Below are 18501 nucleotides of genomic sequence, written 5' to 3'. Positions count from 1 at the left end.
AGGCAGAAAAATATAATAATATTTTCATCTACTTTTAATTTATCATTTCAATTACTCTTCGATTATTATATCACTAAAAAAATTAAAATAAATAATTTAAAAGTAATTGAAGTGTTGAATTAAAACTAGATTAAAAAAAAATTATCAAAATAAGGTAACATCATACACATAACTGCTTGACTTAATACACTTAACAAGAGCATGGTAATAGGATTGAATGGTTAAGACCAAAAGAAAATGAATACTAGGATAAAGGGAATGTAAATATATAGGAAACAAAAAAGACTACTAGGACCACGAGTACGTATTTCTACTTTAATTTAGTCGAAAGTGTTGAATGTCTGTTTTCTGCTATGTTTCTTGATTTGAACGAGACATGTGTTGAACTGATAATGAGAAAGAAAAAGGATCCAAATCAAAAATAAGTGTTTCAAACCACTTGTCTCTGTACTCGGTTGAACGATTCGGAGTATTGGTTGGCATGCATGCATGTAGTATTTCATTACATATATATATATATATATATATATATATATATATATATATATATATATATGTATTTATTTGTTTATTATTGTCTGGTTTTTAGTTTTGTTATGATGTAAGAAAGACTTTTCAGAATCTGGTTCACTGGAGAAAACTTTCTCAGCTGGTGGAAGGAAACACCATAAAACGAGCTCGTGTACCTTTTTTTTTATTTTTTGTTTCTTGTGGCAAAGACGTTGATTACTTAATATTGGTACTAATTAAAAGAAATTTTCTCAGGTATTTTTTATGTCTTTGTACTCCAAATGCTATGATCTCACAGCATTACCTACGAAGCATTTTGCAATAACTTTCAAATCATATTTCAACGAATGCATGCGATCACACTCCACACATCCATATTGCAAAATTTAAAATCAAGAAATTTGCCATATGAAGCTCATGAAGCCCGAACTGTACTTCTCAGTGCTCAATATTCAAATCTGGAAAGCTTTCGACATATTCTACATCTGTTGGGATGAACTATAAGATAGACAACATTAACATCGAACATACGAATCAAGTGACACGAAATTATGTACCGAAGAAAATAATGTGGTTTAAACCCAAAAGAAAAACAAACGTCGCTTAAGCTTTGAGGTATAATAGTTATGAATGAAGTTGATGATAGAAGTTATATATACTTTTTTCTGTATCAGGACTTTTTCCATGTTACCCTTCAAGCTTTCAAGCTTCTTTAATTTATTGCAGAAATGGAACCAGATACAAACTAGACAGGATGCAAAATCTTCCAAAAACTGAACCAAGTTTGCTACATTTGGTCTAAAGTTCTGTGCCTTTTATGATGGAATATTTGAAATAGTAAAGCATTGGAAATTCTAAAATATGTTATATATATTCTATACTTTATTAAATTCAGATACGTAAATAAAATCACCATAGATAGGGTAGGATCTAGCACATGGGTATCTCTTTCTTGATTCTCTTAAACAAGTAAATCTGAGATTCTTGTTGCTTGTAGTACTTTCTCTTGCAGAAGTTGGGTTTCGACACTGATACTCTTTACCACTTCTTGCTATATATCTGCTATTTCCAAACTAAGCAATTTTTTTTTTATATTTAACTATTAATATACCCGTAACACAAAAACAGCTTGTAAAATCTATATGGAGGAAGAAAAATTACTTTAACCAACACATGTATGATAAATAACTTCCCTTTATATTTTTTACCCAATTTATTTTCTGTAAATCTTCATATTTTCAATTTTAAATAATTTGACGAGTGCATTGGTGTGGTTTATGACAAGCCAAGTTGAAGAGCATGCCCTGTTTTGGGGTTTTTAAGGAGACTGTCACAAGCCAAAACTCTTGAGTGTGTGAGTGAGGCAAACCTAATTGAAATTAACCAAAATAACCCTCTCTTAATTACACTATTAGACGTTAAGCAATAGTTAGATGAAGTCAACAAAAAATAAAACCAAGACAAGTGAAAAAATCAACACAGCACTACCAAGAGACCATTCTCTTCTTTCCTCCCAGACAGTTCAGTTCCTCACGCTTCACTTACTTTCTCTCTCTTTTTTTCTTTTCAATCACTGAAATCGTGTTTCTCGTCTCGCCATACTCGTTTTCTTGAAACCCTACCTTACCCATTTCTCCCTCACACTTTCTCTTTTCCTCTGAAGCTTCAAGGTTTAGCGGACTCTGTGTTTCGTTCACAAACTCCTTCAAGAGTTTCGCCTTTGATCCCTTTTATTTTGCCCATAAATTGAGCATCTTTTGCATACCCACATGCAGATTTTGTCGTTGCGAGTCTCTAATTTTGGTTTCTGTGTGTCGCAGGTATTTCATGTGGTCATTTTATGGAGCTTTTTTCATATACACGAACTGGGGTTTTATGATTTTTGGTTGAATATTAATTTAGAGAGATTAGTTTGGGATCCACTTGCAAAGTTTCAGTATTTGTGCTGAATGATGTCTCAGCAACAAAACCAAAACCTACCTGCGGTTCCACAATCTCTGCTACAACAAACGGGTTTTGAAGATGCTGTTAAACCCTTCTCATTAAGGTACTAAAGTGCCTTAAATAGTTGCCATAAACGTTTCAATTCACGAATAAGGTTTTAATCTCTTTCTTTCCTTCAATATATTCATTATTGCATGTTCTATTTTGATCTCTTGCATTCATTATGTTGAGCTTGTAAGGTGTCTAGCACATGTGTGCTGTAGGTTATTTATATTCTTTCCAGCACAAGTACACACCACAACTTAAGCTTATGATTATTCTCTGTTCATCACAACTCCTTGTCTTTTTGCTTTTGTCTGCGAATTTTATCAAAACTGTGTTTAGATTCTGCAAGGTTTGATTAAGGCTAGCTTAAGTTTAGTTGTTGAGAAATATTAATAATTCTTTTCTTCATCGATGATAGATTATAATTAATTATGTTGCAGACAGTATGTTCTTGCTTCTCGTCACAGAAATTTCTTTCAAAACTGGCCATTTCATGAGAAGCACTTGTGGTTGTGTCTTAAACATGGCCTCAAGGAGAAGGAGGTGTTGCCACCATTTGGAAGCCAAACTTCACTTACTGAACCACTCAAAGATAGTGCTAACTTGATGCATTATTCATCAAGTGATAACAATAATAATAGTAAAAAAGAAGCTGATTCCTGCAAAGCTGAATATGATTACCATCCACAAGCTATGAAAAATGACTGTGACTACAAAGTGAAAGAGGGAAATGAACAACACTGCAGCAATATTTCTGCCAATTTATCTCAGCCAAGTTCAACTCATGCTCACAAGATAAGTTCACTAATGCAGAAGGCAGTGAAAGACAAATGCAGAAGGCGTAAAGGGAGATGCAAGAAACGATCCATGGTGGATATTTTAGCAGTGGCACGACACAGTACTTTAGAGGAGATTCATATGATGAACAAGTTTTATTATGCAGAAACTGTGATCGAAGAATATCAGCAAACGGTGCCGTATGGGAGTGAAGATGCATATGATGGTGATATGGCACCAAAGGGGCCATTGCTTCTTAAGTTCAAGCTCAATGGATGTAATGTAAATGGATATTGCAGAACATAAATAAATTCTGTTCAATTTTATGCTATCTTATTACTATATTATATGTGTTGCATTCCACAATCTAAGAAATAGAAAGTACTGTTTTCGCTATGTATGAGAGATTATAAAGAAAAAAATAGCAAGAAACAAAGAAATAGAGTAACTAGTACAGAATCAGAACCATGATTCATGCACATCAATAACACTGGAAATGTTTTGGTTGGGAAAAGCTATGCTGTATAATCTAAGTACTGTTTGATTGACATTTATTATTTTTCTTTCCTTATAAATCAAATGTAAAAGTTCTTCAATTATTCGAGTTCTATGTTTTAGTCACTGGTTCATTGAAAAAACAGCTACGTCTAGTTTTTATCTAAAATGATATATGCTTAACTGGATAAAATTGTATGGATGTAATTTTTCCTCGTGTTACATATTTAATATTATTTTAGAGGACCATATTTAAAAAAAAAATAATTGATCGTTCATATTGAAAGTTTCATTTAGATATGTATTATGTAAAAAATTAATGTTAATATAAAACTATTTAGTGTTTGTTTATATAATTTAAAATTGAGGTGATATGTATTTTTAGAAATATATTAAAATAAGAATTGTTTAATTATTTTAATGTTGTTCAATTTTAATAAAAATTGACGTAAATAATAACAGTAATATAAAATGATGATTATGATAAAATAAATAAAATTCATTTTTTTACATAAAATTATTATATAATGTTTAATAATATATATATATATATATATATTTGTAATATTTTATTTAAAAATACATAACAATTACAAAATATTACACCGTTTAATAGATGGGTCAAACTCACATGATTAATGATAATTAAATTTGGGTCAAGCTCGTATTATTAAGCCATAGATAAATTTGACGGGTATTATTGAGTATAGCACAAATTATACTTTTTTATTCGTGTTTTTAATTCTAGGATTTGTTTACTCTAAATTATATTTCAACAAGTGTTTAGTTTAAAAGAAGCTAACATTGCAAATTACGATGTTTATTTTTCTATATGTGTAAATTAAAATTAGGTTAAATCTGTTTTGATCGTGTTGGAACTCGTATCATTACATAAATGTAATCCAATTTACCATAGTGGCATTTTAGACCGCTTTTAGCATTAAAATTTATAGGTTAAATGTTATTATAACTCTTAAGACTTAATCTATAACAACATATAAAGGAGATTTCTCTTTTTGTGTCTACTTTTCAAAATACCGATTTTATCCTTTAAATATAGCAATTTATTAAATTTTTAAAAAGTGACCGTTACTTTTACAAACTTTTTATAAAATCAGATGTCTCTACTTCTTTTCTTCTTCTTTATTTATCAATGGTTATTCTTTTATTTGTTCTGATATATTTCACTTTATTTTTAATAAATATAATTTTAATATATATTAACTTAATAACATTATAATATTATCACCTACTAATATAATATCATCCATATTTAAAAAATACATACACACAGGCGCGATAGCGCCTGTGTTACGCTAGTATATTATAACGTAGATATTGTGCGAAAATAAATATTTATGAATAATTGATGTAGAAAAAAGAAAGTAACATTAAGTTATCCTTCTCTTTTTGTCTTGTCTTTATACAAATTCTATTGTTCATAAATTATCTTCCAAGTGTCTCACAAGATGAGAGTCATGCACTTGTTAATTTCTCCATGTCTATATAATAGTCATGTGTCGGGGTATTTTTGGAGACATTAATCTATTTACTACTTATAAAAATGAGTCAAATTTAATTTTATATAAGCATGTAACTTTATAATGAAAATTTTCATCCTATTTTTAACATTAATGAGATGGCACCATATTTGAAAAGTTATGGTTCAATATTTATAAGTAAAATGGTTTCTCCATGTGTAAATAATGTCTGCATTTGTTAGTTTTCAGTTAAAAATGCTCAAATTTGTAAGAAATTTATTATGTTTGATTAGTCAAATAAAAACTTTAATAATTGTGATGTTTTTTATTTTCTATAGAGAGGTTTTGTGGAGTTAAATTAATCTTAAAATTTATTTATTAACATGGTATCAAAGTTGAGAAATTGATTCTAGTTCTTATTTGTTAGTTATATCTAGGGATGACAACGGAACGAGGTGGGGATGAGTTTAACTATCTCATACTCATTTTCAGAGAAAAAATTCATCTTCATCCTTGTATCTAAATTCAATAGGTATCAAATTTTTATTTCATCCTCATCCCTACCAAATAACAAGTATATACTCTTACCCATACTCGTACATGTTTTCTTAATGTTTTAATATTAATTAATTATTTTTTATGAAATAATACGAAACTACATTAATGAAACATAATTTTATCACATATTCAATATTAAAAAGAGATTTATTTCTTCAATATAAATATTTATAAAGAAATTACAATTGTATATATTTCAATTGTATACATCTCAAATTAAAATACAAAAAATAAGATTTCATGAAAACCAAAACATTTATTAAATTTCCAAGTTTTAATGAAACCTGGTTGATAAAATTTAAAAATATTTAAAAAAATATTGAAATAAAAAAAATATTTTAGATGTTTGTTGACTTTAATTTTTTAATTCTAATGAAATCTTTTATTTTATACACTAATAAAAGTTATAATACATCACTTGATCAAAATTACACAAAGAACAAATATTAAACTAATAATATTATAATTTTAACATATATATTTCATCTTTTGAACTTCAATATATGTTGGATGATGATAAACAAAAACCATTGCATTAAATTATTATATTATGGCAAATAAATTTTACTTATAAAATTACATGTATGATAATGAATTTAAAAATAAAAATATTTATATAAAAAATATCAAAAGAGTATTCTACATGGTAAACATAAACAACAAATAAAAATGTTAACAAAATGATTAAATGTGTCTTAGAAACAATCTGAGTGACCATGGAATGAAATCACATAAAAAAAAACAAATGTGTAATTAAAAATATGATAAGATGAAGATATATCAACATAATCGATTATTGAGAGACAACAAATATTGTTTAAACCCCATACAAAAGAGTTTTTCAAATGAAACAAAAATTAATAATAGTAGAATAAAAAAAATATTTTTTTATGTAACCTAGTACATGAGAGGTTTATGCTGCTGAACACTTAAATTGAAAGTGTTAAATGTTCTCATGTGAACATAAAAAAATACAATACATAAAAATATTAAAAAATAGTAGAAATATCCAAATGTGAGACATAAAATATATTTAATTGACATACATCATTTGAACATAATTGTATAAAGTTTGTGATAAAACAAAAAATAGCTTGGAGATACGGATTAATTTCATGACAAACCAAACAATTAGAAAAAATAAAAAATATATAATACATATATATATATATAATATTTTAATCATTTAAACGTATACGAAGATATGATGACTATGGGGTAGGGACAAGGCAAATATATACATTTCAACCCCGTACTCAATTGAAAAAGTCAGGTATTTCCCATACTCATCCATATTTAGTCAATATGAAAATTTTCCGTCAAAACGAGGATAGGTTCAGAAAATACCCATCGGAGGGAGACAAGTTCGGACAATATCCACATGGATGAATTTATTTGTCATCCCTAGATCTATGGTGTGATATGTTACCATTAAATTTTTTTTTAAATTCTTTATTTTCAATATTCTAAAAAATTTATAAATTTTTTAAAACGAAATAAAAGAAGTACTGTTATTTATTAAATTTATAAAACAAGTTTATGGCTTATTTTAAAAAAAGGAATAGAAATATTAGTTTACTAAAAAGTAATGAAAAAGCGAAAATCTCTTTTAAAATTAAAGCAGATAGGAATATCATTTAATATTATCTCACAAAAAGCAAATATGTAAATGCAATTTTTCAATAGGAGATACGGTTCACAAATGAAGACTTAACCAACAGCCGGTAAATTAGGTTTTTCAATAAAAGTTAATCATGAACAAAGTCTATTCTTTGCCCTAATCACCATGAACAAAGATAATACTTTCTTCCATTTCATAAACTCATATATTTGATTTTTCAACATCTAACAAGAAAAAATATTTAATTACCAAGACATGGCAAGTATATATGGAAAGATTTGTCCGATGAATTGGTTGATGTAAGATCTTATAACATAATGTAATGTAATGTATATGCATTGCGTGCAAGTGAGTGCTATTGGTGGATTTGCTTCTCCCATTCCCAAATCATCAGTTTCACTTTGGTCAACAACCATGGCCGTGGCTTCTCCTAACTCACTCCGAGTTGCAGCGGCCCAGATGACATCGGTCAGCGACCTCGCCGCCAATTTTGCCACCTGCTCTCGCCTTGTCAAAGTTTTCTTCTTTTCCATCTTTTCTTTTCTGGGTTCCCTTTATTTTCTCTCATATTTTCCTCTTCTATTCTATATCCTCTTTCTTTTTTCTGTTTTTCTTTTGAATACTGAGTACTGGGTTTGGTGTGCAAAGGAAGCAGCTTCAGCTGGAGCCAAATTGCTTTGCTTTCCCGAGGCCTTCTCTTATGTGGGTACCAAGGATGGGGACAGTGTTAGTGTTGCTCAACCATTGGATGGACCAATTATGAACCAGTATTGCTCTTTGGCCAGGTCATACTTATACCCATCTCTTCATTTTCTTCATATTTCAACTTTACAATTGTGAATCATCCGATCAAGTGTTTGAACTCATGGGTGTGAACAATTTGTCTTCTTGCATATTTTTTGTCTGAAAAATGTGAATACTTTACATGTTCTAATGCACTGCAGAGAATGCAGCATTTGGTTGTCACTTGGAGGCTTCCAAGAGAAAGGATCAGATCCTACCCACTTGTGTAATACTCATGTTATAGTAGATGAGACTGGGAAAATTAGAAGCTCTTATAGAAAGATACACCTGTAAGATCAGTAACGTATAATACTTGCAACTATTAATAATGTAAATGATTGTTTATGAAGTCCTAGATATGTATAGTTTATGTGCTATGTCCTCCTGAATCGAGAAATTTACTGCTTTCTGTTTGTGCTATTGTGGCTGTAAACAATTGATGTTTAATTTTCACTTTGTTTTATTTAAAGGTTTGATGTAGATGTTCCTGGTGGAAGGGTATATAAAGAAAGTAAATTTACAGAACCAGGTTGGACATTTACTCTCTCTATAAAGTATTGAAGATTAACGAGCCTTTGGTCTGCTTAGTCATGAGTGTAAAGTCCATTCTGAAAAGTCTGAGTCTGGTTTGAAAATTTTATGTGTCTGCTTCCACCTTAAAAGAACAAGAAAATAACAAGTGAAAGAACAAGGAACATGATTAGTATTAGTCATGTGTTTGACAGAGAAGATAAGCATACTTAAACATGATATGGACAATTAAGGATAATGTTTTCATGTGAAAATCTATCTTCCTGTTGTTTACAGGCAAAGATATTGTTGCAGTAGACAGTCCTATTGGGCGTTTGGGCCTCAGTGTATGCTATGATTTGAGATTTCCTGAAATGTACCAATTGTTACGTTTCCAACATGAAGCTCAGGTAATGAGTGCAAATTTTCCTGATTAAATTTGGTTGTCTAGAATGTAAAATTTTCTTTCCTTTTACAACATGCAGGTACTGTTGGTACCTTCAGCATTCACTAAAGTTACAGGTGCTGCACACTGGGAGATTCTCCTTCGTGCCCGTGCAATTGAGACTCAATGTTATGTAAGAATTCATTTTTGCATCTAACAGTACTATCCTTCCCCCTCTTCTCCCATGCTTCCATCAACTGAAGTGTGGTAAAGGTATAATCATTGGATTGGACACGTTAAATTCTTTACACAAATCAGTTATAATTTCCATATTTACAGCTTTTGTTATGATTAGAACAAGTTATTTGAGGAAATATATTTCAAGTATTGTTTTCTTTGCTACTTTTTTATAGAAATGTGGTTTGATGAATGAATTATCAGGTCATTGCTGCTGCTCAAACTGGCAAACATGGTGATAAAAGAGAAAGCTATGGTGACACATTAATTATCGATCCATGGGGGACAATTGTTGGTCGATTACCAGGTAAAAAACTCGACAGTACCAAAATTTGCTTGATGTAGTTTCTTGCAGTACCAAAATTTGTTTTGTTTAAACCAAAGTTTGCTGAATTCTATGGTTGGTTTTGTTTGTGTTCCTTTTTCAGATCGTTTGTCTACAGGGATTGTAGTAGCTGATATCGATTTATCACTTGTTGATTCAGTTAGAGAGAAAATGCCAATTGATAAGGTAGGTTTGTAACATGGATTCTGGTAGTGAGCATGCATTATTTGACTCTTTATTATTGCATAAATTTATTTTGTAAGTATCATTATTACTATTTTCTTGTGCTTACACTTGTTCTTTGGCTTCAGCAAAGGATGCCAATTGACTTCTGGAAAGCTGCATCTCTATAGTTCTTATTTGGAGCAGTCAATAAGGGGTACTTATTTGAAAATATGGGATTTCTATGTACCAAATGGAAAAGGGGACCTCCATACTAGATTCCCTTAAAGATGGTATATGCAAATATTGAATTTTGGACTTTGTGGTAATAAGTAATTAAGTGCCTTCTTATGCTCTATTCAGTTTTGCATGCTCCATGTTATGTGTTTTTCAAGTTTCACAGGATCTATTACTTCTTTCCACAATCTGAGGTTAGATTCATAGTGTGCATTACAAGTTCCTTTTGTGTGCCCTGTACTAATCTTGATGAAGGGTATTGCACTGTACTAAGATTAAATTTATCCTGTTGCTTGTGCGAGTTCACTTGTTTTTTGAACCATAAATGTTAAGATATCGAAAATATATTCCATTGCAAAAACATTTTTTTTTTCTAATTAAGATCCATGTTAATTATTTAAAAGTAATTTTAAGTTTTGAAAATTTGCTGTTGTTATTTTTTTCTTTTAAAGATAGATTATTAAAAAAGTGTTAAATATATTTTTAATTCATAAGCTTCAATACAAAATTGGAATTTGTGTTTGTTTTAAACTTTTATACATTTTGTTTCAAACTTAAAATGAAAGGGCAGCAGAAGAGTCATTCTAACCCAACAATGTCATCTTTTTTTTTTAACATATTAAATTATGTTTTAGAACAGAGATGTTAACAAAATTTGTATCCGCAGGTATATGCGGTTAAATCCACAACGGGTGAGAAATGGATATTGTAAATGGATATCCGTGGGTAATGGGTACGAGTATTTTTAATAGTCGCATGTTAACGGATTGGGTATGGATATCATAATATTTGTACTCGTGAATACTCGTACTCGCTATATTCTAATTTAAATTAAAAAAAAATAAAAAAATATAATTAAAATATTAACATATTGATTTTGAATGAGTTATTTTTTTATCAATTAGATTTAAAAAAAATTCATTTCTTTGTAAACTGTTATTCAACACTATTTAAATGAGTTATTTGAATTTTTTTATGAATGTTATGTATTATATTTTATTTGAATTTACGATTAAATTAGGTTGTTAAATATTTTTTTTTATTTTTTTGTAAATATCTGCGGATACCTGTAGATATCCGTGGATATTAAAAAATTATGCGAGTACCCGCATAACAAATATCCGATGTTAACGGATTGGGTATGGATATGGGTACGGGTACAAGATGAATATTTATCTAGCGAGAAGGGTACAAGGAAGCTACTACCCGCCTACCTTACTCGTTCTGTTGACATCTCTATTTTAGACTGACATTTAGGATTAAATGTATCAAATAATGTAAACAATCAAATATCAGCATAAAACATGTTTTTAACACAATTTAGTTAAAAAGATTATATCTATTTATTTTTAAAGTTTAAAGACCAAATTATAATAAAATTTGAAAAATAAATGAATTTCAATATTGTGATCAAATTTATATACTAAAATTATATTTAATCCATTAAAAAATTATAGAAGTGTATATAATTCGTTAAAAAGTTTAATTATATTTTACGCCAATAAAAAAAATAGAAAACATGTTTATTTAGCATTTTGGTATTATAATGTCAACAATGAGAAATGACCATAGGTGCAGATAACCACCCTGAGGTTGGAGATTGGATGGTGTTGCAGATGTTCTTGCCCCTCGAAGAAATCTGGACATGATTTAGTATTTTCGACGTAGTTTCCTTCACCGTTTTTTTCTTTCCTCGTGTGCCAAATTTAAAACTATTTAATTATATAATTAGCGATAGTTACGAAAACGTCATCTGTTGTAAGAATAAATACAAAAAGTCTGCTTGGCACTTTGATTTTCAAGCTTCTTGATAGGAAAATGAAGACTAAAATCTTAGCACCTTCATGATTTGTTGTTTATTTACTCTTTTATCAACTATCAGTTTTAGAAATTTAATTTATTTGTTTAACTGAATTCACACTTTAATTTTCACTTCCTTAACAGATAGTAATAGGTTGTAAAAAAATAACAATTAAATTTGATTATTATAAATAGATGAGTTAAGTGAATATATTTTGATTATACTTAATAATATGTAAAATAAATTAGAATACCAAAATATATTTATGTGAGATACAAAATCTACCAACTCGTGGTAAGACGAAATTATAAAGTTTTTAACTTATCAAAGTTGAGTTGACTTATTTCTCGGTTAATACGTGATTAGCCTTTGAGTCCCTTTTAACAACTGAAGCTAAGACTAATTTTCATGATTCCCCGAGGAATAGGGGAAAATGGAACTTTGTATTCTTTAATTTTTCTGTCCGATCTTACACTTCACATATATAAGAAAAATTGCTGTGAAAGAAACTATAAAGAAAGAGCAACAATAAAAAAAGCAACTCATTCACAGATGCTGGTAACTATGAACAATGAAATAGGCCTATGAGAAAACAAGTTATTATAGTAATTTTGTACTGAAAAATTTATGGTCGGGACTCCCAAGGAGATCATCAAAGGGTCTTTTGGCAAGAGAGTCTTGCAAGATGGATATTTGACCTTCCTTTTCGAGGTTGTTTTCTTCAAGTGTCTCTATCTTCTTCTTCAATACATTGACCTCTGCGTTCAACAACATATTCTGCTCACTATATTGCTTCACTTGCTCCCACATATAATCTCTCTCCTCTGTCACTTTGGGCAATTTTCCCCTCATGATTGTCAATTCCCTGTTAGACTCTTGCAGATCATTTTGAAGGCAGTTTCTACTCTCATCTTTCTTCAACATCTGCCTCAACAATTTTTCCAGGAGATTGGTTAACAGGCTTAAGTAATAGCAATTGAAAAAACTACCTAGTTATTTACTCACAAGACAACAATAACGACATACCACCATGTATAAACATTCAATAGATGAGTTTAATAAATAAACTTCAATACTCTTGTGGGTTACGCTAGACTGACCTGAAGTTCGAGGTCCTTCAACTTGTGGGTTACGCTTGAAAGATTATCCAAAGCATTTCGCACCTCAGATCTAAGTATGTCGTTTCCTCTCACTGCTGTAGCAAGTTCAGCTTCCATCTGCTCAGCTTGGAGCTCTTTAGAGTACAGACTTTCTCTTAATAAGCTCGTCAACAAACATTCTGCTTTAAGTTCAGTTCTTAAAATATCCTATACAAGTATCAACATGATCGACATGAATTTTCAATGAACAAATTATGTAAAACAGATTTAAAGTAAATCAACACGCAGCAGTAGAATAGAGTTTTCACAATTTAATTCCATTAAGTAAAACTTCCTGAAGAAATTTACCTCAGATAATTGATCATTTATTGTAGCTAGTTTACCAGCTTCTATACACTCTGATTGAAATTTAGAAGTCAGTGGATTTGACTTATCTTTCAACAAAGAAGACATCGTCTGCAAACTCCTTGTTAAACCCTCAGTGCCACTTTTCAGCCCCTGAATTTTAGTTTCAGATTCAACAATAAATTGCCCATCTAAACCATTTCCAATCACTTCTTGATCCAGCTGGACATTTTGGCGAAGACGGTTTCCTTTACCTTTAACGAATTCCAGTAATTTTGAACACAAGTATGTGCTTTCATTTAGCATTGTTAGGCCTTGATTCTGAAGGCAGTAGATGCGGGCCCATAGTTCTTTATCTAGTCTATAAGTAGTAGCAACACATTCTTTCCTGTCACCTTTCAACCGGTTCAAGAGCATTATATTCTCATGGCGAAGAGAATCTGCCTCAAACCTGCAAGACTCCAACTCCTTTCTCAAGGCAAGTTCCACTCCAGTCAATCTCATTTGCTCCATTCGCATTTTTGTAGTTTGTTTGTCAGCACTCTCCATGGGTTGGGTTTTATGAAGCTCCTCGCTAAACCCATCTTGTAATCCAGTTATTGTCTTCTCTTGCTCACTGCAAGTTCTTAATAACCTTGTAAGGGACTTGTGTAACTCCTTGCACTCCTTCTCCTTCTCTTCAAAATTTCTTAGGATACAATCCCTGTTTTCTTCTGATACCTTATATTTCTCTTGTAGTTCCAATAGATTTTGCTGCAAATCCAGAATTTCCTTTTTCATTATCTCTGTGTTATCAGTCAATACCTTGAGTTGTTGGTCAGTATATGCCATCACACTTTTGCTTTCCATTTCCCTCTCACTTAAAGAGGAGACTTCCCTTTGAAGTGATACATTCTGCTCCGCAAGCTCTCTAACTCGCTCACGAAGCCTTTGCTCCTCTAACTGGTATTTCTCAAGTTTAAATGACCAGTCACTTGACCTTCTGTCCAATTCCTTCTCCAATGCTGACTGCATCTCATTCTTTTCTTTTTCTAGTCTCTGATTCCGATACTCAAGTTCTGTTTTTACACGGCTAAGTTCTTCTCTGGCGGAGACCCTGTCAGAAATTTGAGACCTTAGATGGGTTGAAACTTCCAGAGCCAAACTTATTTTCTCCTCTAGTAGATGTCTGATTGTCTGAATCAGTACTGACACATCATAACCACCATCAGGAAAAAAGCTTTCTCGCTCCAGTTTCTTTGAAAGAAGAATAACCCTCTCCTCAGCCTCCTTTGATCTTCTTATTAGGTCTGCATCTGCATCCTCTTCAGGTTCATCACAGCTTAAACCCTCAAAATTGCCATCTATACCATGATAGCCATTTGTCATTCTGTAGGACTCATCCAGCAAATTATTTTTCGGCCGAGCATCATCAAAATCAGAGTCATAGTGTCCATTCACAGATCTAGAATATATATCTTCAATTGTGATTGGATTATCAGTGGTAACATTCTGCGAACATGTCTTGGGGATATCACAGGACTGAGAAAGTCTCTCGATCACATTTTTTGCAAGACTCCTCGGGGACTCTGGTGCAACACAATTTTCTGTCCAATCTCGGGATGAGAACCGATGACGGGTAGCTTTAGCTTCCCTAAATGAATGAACCCTTGGTTTGTCTTTGATTCCATGAGTTGGTGAATTTGGTGCTGTAAGCTGAACTTTTGGCGGAAGCTTCATACCATAGCTCCCATGTCTACTATTATTTCTTTGTGAATTGTTCCTGGGCCTACTTTCCTCCGGATGCTGCTCTCCATCAATGTAACGATCAACAACCTTGCTGGAACAAGTGGATGAGTTCCCAGATGACTCGTGATGGGATCTTGAAGAACTGGTAGACCCAGGTCTCTCATATCTGTGCGAATTTTGGACAGAAGAAACTTGGGTTGGCTTGTCCCGCTTTTGTTTCTCGTAGTTAGGAGCCTGACAACTGATATATACACATAGAATGTTCAATCAAAATAAATATGTGCAAAATATAGCCAATACAACGTGGAATAAGCTTCAATTCAGTCAACAATATGCTTCAAAAGTTAGGTTATCAAGTCTCACCGAGATGAACGCTCAAATTGATGATATGGATCACTAACAATGCTACTTGAAGGAGACCTGGTTGGATCTCTGAACTGGCAAGCAGATGACGACAGTGACCTGCTCCTTCTAAGATCTGGAACACCAGAAGAATTCTGATCATCAGAAACATTTTTTCGAGTTTTGGAGAATAAGCCCTTGGGGCTCTGGAAATAATCATCAGCTTTACCGTAAGCTTGATTGTTCATTCCAATCTCGGAAACACTATCCCATGCCTTTTGCTTATTTGTTGATTTTGGTGGAGTTGCGTTGGTGTTATTTCCACTGCTAGACGCAGAAGATTTGAAAAAGAATAGTTTCTTCATGCGTTAAACCTTCAGTACAATCACTGCCACAAGCTCATCAAATCTCAGCTTCCGCAGGACTACTACAGAAAAGAAAAACAGAAAAAAAAAAAAGAAGGTAAAACAAGATTATACAAACCAGTGTCGCAAACCCACCAATTGGAAAAGGAAAATAAAACAGAAGAAAGAAGAGAGAAGATCACACTCTGAGTAGCAGAGAGACACGTTACACCAAAGAGAAGCACTGAATATTTGAATATTTGATTTCAACAACGTTCACAATTTCAAAATAAAAATTAAACAAAGAATATCAAAACGCAACGGATACGACCAGGCATTAATTAATTAATCAGTAAGAATCCATCCAGCCAACAACCAAGCTGATGCAGTGAACGAAAAGACCACATTATCCTCAACCCAAACCTTGTCTGTTACACACAAAACCCTGTTTCTTGGAGTCATACGACAAACATGGTCCGAATATTGATCAATTCCACCAAGTGGGGCAATAACAACAGCAGAAACCATACAAAAGAAAACGAATTATCGCATACCTACACCCCAAAACCATGCAATTTACTTATAAATTACTCAGAGAAAAAAGGAAAGCTAAAGAACAGAAAGGAAACAGTAATGTCCCCAGTTTCCTTGCTCCACAAAGCCTGAATTGCATAACCCTAAAAGAAAGAAAACCTGAAATTCAGGGTTGTGGTGACGTGAGTGAGGCGGAGAAAAAGTGAAACCAACTTTTCCAATTCCAATTGTCCTTTATCAACTTTCCCAGGAGACAGACACAAACTCAACAAAAAGAAAAAAAAAATCATCCAAACAAAATATACACATAGAGAGGGAGAGAGGGAGCAACTCACAGAGTTTCAAAGGGTAAAAGAAGAAGATTGCGCAGAGAAACAATTCGAAATTGAAAGGAACAGAGGTTTTTAATTGTGGAGTTAAAAAAAAATTACACAAAAAAACGAAGGTTTGACTGAGAAATTGTAACCGAAAATATGATTGGCATGAAAAGTGTTGGAATGAGAGAGGGAATTTGAAAAGTGAAATTGAAATTGGGAATTAAAGATTTTGCCATAAAGGTTGAGATTTAATGATTAAGAATGAGGAGGTGCGAAAGAGCACTGGAAGTGAAGCAGTGAGTGGGAATATTGAGAAAAGATGAAGGGTAAAATAGTCATGAAATTAAATTCAAAAGCTTCTTATACCGCGCGGAATGTGCGGTCCAAGATAGGAGCGTTGTTTGGTTGGATCATGCGCAGCCTTCCACTGTCGTTTCACTACTGCGGCCCACACTTTAACTTTTTTTTAAAATATTTATTATTTATTTAATTTTTTTCTAAACCAGTACGCTTGGCCAGATAAGATTTATTTATTATTCACTGTATTTATTCAAATATTTACCTGAATGGCTTCAGGTTTTGATCTGTAGTTAAAAATAAAAAAAAAAAAACAAAACGTTACCTAACCTAATCTTAGACTTTACATTAATTAGATTATTATTTTAATTATTTCTTTTTTTAAAAAAATTGTCTATAATTTCAGTTCCATAAAAAAATTTAAATTTAATTCAGAATTTTAACATTTTTCTTTGACTGAATGGAATAAAATAAAAATTGGAATTCAAGTTTTTGGAAGTCAAATTTTGATCATAAATAAAAATCATATTATTGAAATAAATACGTTTAGATAATAAAACTCAAATCTAAAAAAACACGCAATTTACATGCAATTCTCTTTATATATATTGATGGAAAAAATAACTTCCTGTAAATAATTTTTAAAAAAATGTGAAATTATAGACTACATATAATAATTGACATTACCATAATTTTTATTTTATTTATTTTTATATTTTATTATTATTTTATTTTTTATATTTTATGTTTTATTTGATATTTTAAATTTTATTCAACAAAAATAAAAAAGATAAATATATAGATTATATTATGCAATCAGATAAAAATCACAGAGATTTTAAAAGATTTTTCAACATAATTAGTGAAATATTAAATAGTCAAATATTATCAATAACATTAAATATATACAAAAGTTAATTATTTAGGATACAGTCAAAATAACTGAAAAATATATAAATTTTAAAAATTAAAAAATATATATCAAGATTATCTCTTATAACTTATAACTTATTCAAGTACTAAATTAGTTCAAATTTTAAATTTAGTTAAGTCATAATAATTAAAAACTAATTTAAAGATATAAAATTTTCAAATATATAAAATTTTCAAATATTAAAAGATATATATCAAAAATTATCACTTACAACTTATTTAAATACCAAATTTTACATTCAATCAAATTATAAAAAATGTATAAATTGAGATACTTCCTAAGTGTGGGAGATAATCCTCCCACTTTTAATAGTAGTATTGGATGATAAGATTGAAAAGAACAAACTACATTTTTAATTTACTCCCATTAATTTAGAACACAATGAAGCAGCTAGGTTATGATTATTATGATTTTAAAATGGGCATTTTATTCTTGAACAAAAGGAATATAAAAATCGCAGAAATAAAGGGAAAGAATGATTATGGACATCATGCACCAGCTGCAACAAGAATCATTTTCACTTAATCATTATTAACATAACAAAAGGTACCAAATTTAAAAGGTTATACCAGCCATAATTATGTTCCATAAAAGAGAAACACCACTGGAGAAAGAGTGGATGTGGATGACATGTTTCAATTTTTGTTATAATTTGCCAATTCACTCTATAAAATACACTACGTTAATTT

General features: G+C 30.9%; 3 protein-coding genes across 9 annotated transcripts; 2 read left to right on the top strand and 1 right to left on the bottom strand.

Moving 5' to 3' along the window:
* The first annotated feature begins 1957 nt into the window (after nucleotides 1-1957).
* On the top strand, nucleotides 1958-3602 carry LOC114190508 (uncharacterized). 2 transcript variants are annotated; one of them, XM_028079421.2, is made up of 3 exons: nucleotides 1958-2180; nucleotides 2331-2557; nucleotides 2940-3602. In XM_028079421.2, the coding sequence occupies exons 2-3, from the start codon at nucleotides 2460-2462 to the stop codon at nucleotides 3580-3582; spliced, it is 741 nt and encodes a 246-aa protein (XP_027935222.2). In that variant the 5' UTR covers nucleotides 1958-2180; nucleotides 2331-2459; the 3' UTR covers nucleotides 3583-3602. The 2 variants fall into 2 exon arrangements, with proteins under 2 accessions (XP_027935222.2, XP_027935223.2); XM_028079422.2 differs by having other exon boundaries at nucleotides 1974-2221.
* A 4037-nt stretch (nucleotides 3603-7639) lies between these two features.
* On the top strand, nucleotides 7640-10191 carry LOC114190259 (Nitrilase/cyanide hydratase and apolipoprotein N-acyltransferase family protein). Its single transcript, XM_028079071.2, has 9 exons — nucleotides 7640-7947; nucleotides 8080-8216; nucleotides 8376-8504; nucleotides 8685-8743; nucleotides 9022-9134; nucleotides 9210-9302; nucleotides 9551-9653; nucleotides 9775-9857; nucleotides 9983-10191. The coding sequence occupies exons 1-9, from the start codon at nucleotides 7759-7761 to the stop codon at nucleotides 10022-10024; spliced, it is 948 nt and encodes a 315-aa protein (XP_027934872.2). The 5' UTR covers nucleotides 7640-7758; the 3' UTR covers nucleotides 10025-10191.
* A 2083-nt stretch (nucleotides 10192-12274) lies between these two features.
* Nucleotides 12275-16853, bottom strand: LOC114189610 (CAP-gly domain linker). Of its 6 annotated transcripts, XM_028078228.2 has the most exons (6): nucleotides 16600-16853; nucleotides 15616-15813; nucleotides 15408-15522; nucleotides 13320-15285; nucleotides 12972-13178; nucleotides 12275-12795 (listed from the first exon to the last, which is right to left on the bottom strand). In XM_028078228.2, the coding sequence occupies exons 2-6, from the start codon at nucleotides 15749-15751 to the stop codon at nucleotides 12472-12474; spliced, it is 2748 nt and encodes a 915-aa protein (XP_027934029.2). In that variant the 5' UTR covers nucleotides 15752-15813; nucleotides 16600-16853; the 3' UTR covers nucleotides 12275-12471. The 6 variants fall into 6 exon arrangements, with proteins under 6 accessions (XP_027934029.2, XP_027934026.2, XP_027934028.2 ...); XM_028078225.2 differs by having other exon boundaries at nucleotides 15408-15813; XM_028078227.2 differs by lacking the exon at nucleotides 16600-16853 and adding an exon at nucleotides 16424-16565 and having other exon boundaries at nucleotides 15408-15813.
* Nucleotides 16854-18501: the final 1648 nt, after the last annotated feature.

The sequence above is a fragment of the Vigna unguiculata genome, chromosome 7 (genome assembly GCF_037176805.1).
Source record: "Vigna unguiculata cultivar grain cowpea cultivar isolate G323 ecotype 2 chromosome 7, ASM3717680v1, whole genome shotgun sequence".
NCBI classification, from domain to species: domain Eukaryota; kingdom Viridiplantae; phylum Streptophyta; class Magnoliopsida; order Fabales; family Fabaceae; genus Vigna; species Vigna unguiculata.
Note: the sequence above shows the minus strand (reverse complement) of the source record. Positions and strands in the feature narration are given on the sequence as shown.

What these genes read in the sequence shown, in the direction of transcription:
- LOC114190259 (XM_028079071.2), top strand. Translation starts at nt 7,759, where the DNA reads ATGTATATGCATTGCGTGCAAGTGAGTGCTATTGGTGGATTTGCTTCT. An exon ending in CCTGCTCTCGCCTTGTCAAA is followed by an intron (nt 7,948 to 8,079) that starts GTTTTCTTCTTT and finishes TGGTGTGCAAAG; the next exon opens with GAAGCAGCTTCAGCTGGAGC. An exon ending in GTTTCCAACATGAAGCTCAG is followed by an intron (nt 9,135 to 9,209) that starts GTAATGAGTGCA and finishes TACAACATGCAG; the next exon opens with GTACTGTTGGTACCTTCAGC.
- LOC114189610 (XM_028078225.2), bottom strand. Translation starts at nt 15,751, where the DNA reads ATGAAGAAACTATTCTTTTTCAAATCTTCTGCGTCTAGCAGTGGAAAT. An exon ending in TAAATGATCAATTATCTGAG is followed by an intron (nt 13,179 to 13,319) that starts GTAAATTTCTTC and finishes ATACTTGTATAG; the next exon opens with GATATTTTAAGAACTGAACT. An exon ending in TGAAGGACCTCGAACTTCAG is followed by an intron (nt 12,796 to 12,971) that starts GTCAGTCTAGCG and finishes TTGTTGAGGCAG; the next exon opens with ATGTTGAAGAAAGATGAGAG.
- LOC114190508 (XM_028079421.2), top strand. Translation starts at nt 2,460, where the DNA reads ATGATGTCTCAGCAACAAAACCAAAACCTACCTGCGGTTCCACAATCT. An exon ending in GTTAAACCCTTCTCATTAAG is followed by an intron (nt 2,558 to 2,939) that starts GTACTAAAGTGC and finishes ATTATGTTGCAG; the next exon opens with ACAGTATGTTCTTGCTTCTC.